At 44.1% G+C, this 5,498-nt stretch overlaps 1 protein-coding gene across 1 annotated transcript in view; it reads right to left on the reverse strand.

The window, feature by feature from the left end:
- Window positions 1–4,859, reverse strand: part of Cdc45 (cell division cycle 45) — a 24,208-nt gene extending 19,349 nt beyond the window's left edge. Inside the window, exons 1-5 of the mRNA XM_055610272.1 lie at window positions 4,807–4,859; window positions 4,601–4,660; window positions 3,494–3,586; window positions 1,922–2,059; window positions 570–713 (exon numbers count right to left, since the gene is read on the reverse strand). Coding sequence (XP_055466247.1) covers window positions 570–713; window positions 1,922–2,059; window positions 3,494–3,586; window positions 4,601–4,660; window positions 4,807–4,857 — 486 coding nt within the window. The 5' untranslated portion in view covers window positions 4,858–4,859. The remainder of the gene's footprint in view (window positions 1–569; window positions 714–1,921; window positions 2,060–3,493; window positions 3,587–4,600; window positions 4,661–4,806) is intronic.
- Between the last annotated feature and the right edge of the window lie 639 nt (window positions 4,860–5,498).

Below are 5,498 nucleotides of genomic sequence, written 5' to 3' on the forward strand. Positions count from 1 at the left end.
GTTTGCACAGGCCTGGCTAAGGGTCAGATACACATGGCATCTCTCTGGTAACTAAAATGAGCAATGCTGGGAGGAAAGTGGATGTGTAGGGTCTCACCATGGTGCCCCACGGCCCCGCCCCCCGACGACCCCAGTGTCTCTCTGTGTAGCCCTGGCTGTCCTGGTACTCGATCTGTAAACCAAGCTGGCCTCAAACTCAGAGATCGGCCTGCCTCTGCCCCCGAGTGCTGTGATTAGAGGTGTGCACCAGCACCACAGGGCCTTTTCTTTTTCGAATGCTTGCTACTTATTCCTACGGAGAGCTAAGCAGACCTAAATTTTAATTGCTCTGCCAGGATCCTCTTGTTCAAATAGGAGACAGGTACAGATACAGTTCAAATAACTCCAGAAATCTGTCCGAGGCCACAAAGAAAGGGGATAGAAGCCAGTCTGTACTCACACATACTAACTCCTTCACTTCCCACTGCCTGGTACGTCCAGCGGTGCCCAGACTGAGAATGCCACAGCTGGCTCACACAGACTTCTCCTAACTGTTCTTCCTCCACAACACCCAACCATCTCAGATGTACCTCTTCTAACCGTGTACGCTTCTCAGAAGGCTCTGACCCTTCACTGTCACTTCCTGAAAGATCCTCATCCTCTGCTTCATCCCTAAAGATGTCATCGTAGGCAGGAACTTCAAGGTCATCCTCTTGTTTAATAAGCAGTTTGATCTGTTATAAAACAAACAGAACAAAAACAATCAAGATTTTCTTCTCTCTGTGCCAGAAAACCATTCATCATGATGCTTCTGTAGAATCTCACTTTTTCTTACTCAGCTAACTCCTAAGTTTTCTGTACACACAAATAGCACCCGTTTAAGCTGGCCTCCAGGCTTCTCGGGACCACTCAGGAAGGCACCAGACTTATCCCACATGGCATGTAGAAATTATGATGCTAAGTTTTTAAAAGCATTTAGTCTACTTTAAGTCTAAACAACACTCCTTTCTTATGCTACACATTAAAAAAAAAAAAAAGTCCCAACAGTTGGCTTTGGATAGAGGATATGAAAATGTTGCTATGGTTGGATATATAAATATGGTTTGTCCCCTCCAAAGGGTCCACCAAATCTGAAGCTTGCTGCTTGTGTAGGATGTTGAGAGGGTAGAAGTGGAGTCTGGAAAGTGTTAGGTCAGGTGGGGCTCTCCCCTTACTGATGGAATACTAGCATCTCTCAGAAGTGTGTCAGACCTCTTGAGGTTTAGTTTGCATGTGTGGTGTGATTATAAAACTTCCTCAGCTTGCTCTGTTGTCTCATGATGGAACTTTTCTCACTCTCCTATACACCCCTCTGTTGGGAAACCATCCACCATAGGTGTATCACCAGAGCAGAGCACATGTTTGCACCATGCTCTTGAATACACATGACAGTAAGCTAAACCCAACTTTTATGTATTAAGGTACCCAGTCTAAGATATTCTTTTATAGAGATACAATACGGATCAAGACACATGTGGACCCCTGGGCCAATACAATTGTCCCTCATAGCAATTTCAGACTGATTTCTCTTGAAGAGAGTCCATCTACAAGGATCTTAGAGTCTGAAGCCTTGTGGCAGGAGATGAAGTCATAGAATGCTTAGACAGTTGGTTTGTGCTAGGCTGTGTATTTAATGCTTAGAGGTTCAGAATAAGTATATATAATAGAGACATCTCAGGCTAAAGTGTTCTCCACCTTCCAGATAATGCAAATTCCACAAATGCACTGTGTACATGCCCACAAACTGGGCAAAATAAGGTTCTTGTACTGAAGATGCCCCCTAACTGGGGATGTGGGAAGCATACTTTGCAAAGAAGTTCTGTGCAGTGGTGTGGCAGCATAAAAAGACAGGACTATTAAAGTGAGAACACACATAAGGGGAGACCCCAAAAGGGCTACGTACCTGAGTGTCATTGTACACATTCACAACATTGACTGGCCTGTGGGTATCACACACAAAAAATACACTGTCTTCATCAGGTTGAAGGATATCCAACAGGTCCACATTGGCTCCACAGTTTATGAGGACAAAATAGTGGAACTGAAAATAGAAGGAGACAGTATGAAGGAACGGCACCAAGGAGGCGCCTCCTCCCTCAGCGCTGTCAGTCTCTGTGCTCCTCTGCTGAGCACATTATGGCAAAGCCCAGGAGCAATGGTAAAGTGGCTTGAAAACAGCCCACAGCTGTCTTAGTTATTGCCTTCCCATGATGACACTGTAAAACAGGCTCTGGGACTCTTCTTGCTTCCTGAAGAGCATGCTAAGGCTCAGAAAACTCAAGACTTCTGCACAGACTCAAATAGCTGCAGAATAACAAGGGCAAGACTTCAAACACATACCAAACTCTCTCTGAATATTGCTGAACTATACTGCCCTATGCAGCCTTGCAATGTTAACAGCATTGTGTGGGTTAGGTTTGCAGTTAATCTTGGGCAGCCCACTTTACGGCCTCCTAAATATTAAGTCTTGTATCAAACTATCACTACAGCAAAACCTTTCTGTGGTAACACCCAATTGCCTGTCTGTGGGCTCAAAGTATACAATATTCTGAAGGCCAAGGAAAGAGATTTGCCCATGAGTTCAAGGTTGGCCTGGGCTATCAAATAAGATCTTGTCTCACAACACTGGGGGGAAAAACTCAACTGACTTAAGTACTTCAAGTTATGAGTAAATCTCTTCCAAGTAGCCAGGGACTACAGAGACCCTTTGATATGTCCTACCTCCCCCCCCATGGGGTTCTCCCACATCCCATTTCACATCTGGCTCCAGATAAAGGTAAGGAGTCTTGGTTTTAACATGTGTTTGGAAACTGGAATGCATTTTCTTGGGGAGATAACACAAAGCAGTGGTGTATCCTAGGAAAAGACATGAGGTCAGAGTAGGTACCCTCCACATCCACACCTTTTTTATTTTTCAGACAGGAATTTGTTATGTAGCCCAGGCTGGTCTCAGACTTGCCTCAAATTGGTGATTCTTTGAAAAATGTTGATTCTGCCATCATAAATTGAAGTGTAATGAAACTGTTGCTTTAAAACACACTTATCGTACTTCAGAACTAGTAAGAATGCTAAGTATTAAGAAACTGCAAATGAGCAGCTGAGCTGGGCAGTGGTGGTGCACGCCTTTAATCCCAGTGCTCTGGAGGCAGAAGTAGATGGATCTCTAAGTTTGAGGTCAGCCTGTTCTACAAAGTGAGTTCCAGGACAGCCAAAGCTACACAGAGAAACCCTGTCTCAAAAAAAAAAAAAAAAAAAAAAAAAAAAAAAAAAAAAAAAAAAACAAAAAAAAAAAAAAAAAAAAAAAAAAAAAAAAAAAAAAAAAAAAAAACAAAAAAAAAAACAAAAAAAAAAAAAAAAAAAAAAAAAAAAAAAAAAAAAAAAAAAAAAAACCGAAAACAAAGACAAAGAAAGAAAGAAAGAATAGCGAACAGCTGAGTAGAATAGCCTAATTATTCTAAAATTCATTAGCTCATACCTGTTCTTTATGTTCAAGAAATGCAGTTTCAAGTTCTTGCCACCCAGAAACTGGAACCAGTGTATACTGAACGTGATCACACTGAAACAGGGCCTGGGGAGAGGGCACATGGTCAGAAAGCCTTTACTTCAGATAACTTGCCTAGAATCACCAGAAGCAAGCAAACAAATCAGCTAAGTTGAGGAACAAACATGTATGTGATATGCTCTTTGTTAAAAACATCAGTAAGAGAAGCTAGGTGACAAGGAGGTGAATGCTTGATGTACAGTTCTGCCATATCTGTCCAATTTTGCCAAAGTAAAAACACTAAAGAAAAAAACTAATCTTAATCACAGGGTTTCTGAAAAATTCCTGAGCCCTGTTCATTGTAAAAACTACACTATATAAAAAAACAAAAACAAAAATGGACTGTCTGACACAGTCTGATTGGCCTGCTCTTTGATCACCTCCCCCTGAGTGGGGAGCAGCCTTACCAGGCCACAGAAGAAGACAATGCAGCCACACCTGAGGAGACCTGATAGACTAGGGTCAGGGGGAAGGGGAGGAGGACCTCCCTTTTCAGTTGACTGGGAGAGGGACAAGGGAGAAGAATAGGGAAGGTGGGATTGGGAGGGGAGGAGGGAGAGAGGTAGGGGGGGAAACAAAGTGAATAAACTGTAATTAATAAAAACAAAAATTAAATAAAAAAAATTAAAAAAACGAAAACCAAAACCAAAACAAGCAAGCAAACAAACCCCATCACACTACAGTCAAAGCCCAAACTAATGATGTTTTTAAGGACTCCTGTATTTCCAGCACTTACTATGATACCACTCCCAGCTATCACGGCCCCTCTCTCAAATTCCATCTTTGAGCGGTCATTTACAGGTTCAAAGATTTCAGCACCGAAACCATTTTCACTTGCGTTATCGTAAAAAGCACTGCTCACCTGTCTCACCGTTTACACTATACTTCCCTAGACCCAGTTCAAAGAGGGAACTCTGGGCTGCTCACCTCCCGCCTGATTCCCCTGGTCCCCTCGCTTTTTGTACCCCACCTCTTGCTGCGGCCAACTAACGTTGTCACCTCTCGCCCCTGCCCCATCTTCCTAAGGTATTCAAAACTCACCTGAAGGATCTTGCAAGCACACAAGGCATCCACATCCGAGGCCACAAAGAGAAGGACCCTCTGGTGAAAGAAATGCGGACAGATGGGTTGAGCATAGGGACCCAGATTCTGTGGCAACACCCTGTCCTTCTGGCCCATTCACGGACACTCGCCCTCATCCCTCCCTTCAGATAGGGTTTGAACCAGGATCGTGGAGTGGCAGTCACCTGGTTGTGAACCAGCTCGTAGAACTCCTTGCGGAAATCGGTCACGAACATAGCCACAGCGGCCGGACACCTAGAGCTGGCGCTGAGACACCGAGAGCCCTGAGGTGGTAAAAACTCCCGCCAAATCACGGCTCTCCCGATTGGTCCACGCTAGCAGCCAATAGTTCTTAGCCCTTTCTCCCTTCTGACGGGGTCCCGCTGGGGACAGCCAATAACGCTCTGCTATTCGCAGCCGGCGCCGATCTGACTGTCTCCCAAACAGACGCGTCATCTTGAGTCAGGCTGTGAGCCTTGTTGCTTGTGTTGACGCCAACTTCCAGTTACCCAAAATCCACTACGCTGGGCGGACATCTTTACTTCGGGAAGAAATGTCTATTATCCCACTCTGGGATAGTCAGGAAAAATATACTCAGACATAAAGTAAATTCAGTTACATATCGTTTGAGGTCGGCAGTTACGTTTTTAATGCACTGTTAGAAGACTGTGTTACAGCTTACTTCCGCCCGAATCCATGATGGCGGAAGCCAAGGCCGAAAGCTCTCGCTGCATTCTGGGTATTTTAGTCAGTAACGAGAGCGGGTCCTACCAAGTTTGCTCGGAAGGGAATACTAGCAAAACGTTATAAATAATCCCTGTTCTGTGAAATAAGTTATCTGGTGTTTTAGTGTTTGCTTTGGATAATTTTGAAACCT

This window comes from Psammomys obesus, unplaced genomic scaffold (genome assembly GCF_907164565.1).
Source record: "Psammomys obesus unplaced genomic scaffold, mPsaObe1.curated_primary_1811, whole genome shotgun sequence".
NCBI classification, from domain to species: Eukaryota; Metazoa; Chordata; class Mammalia; order Rodentia; family Muridae; genus Psammomys; species Psammomys obesus.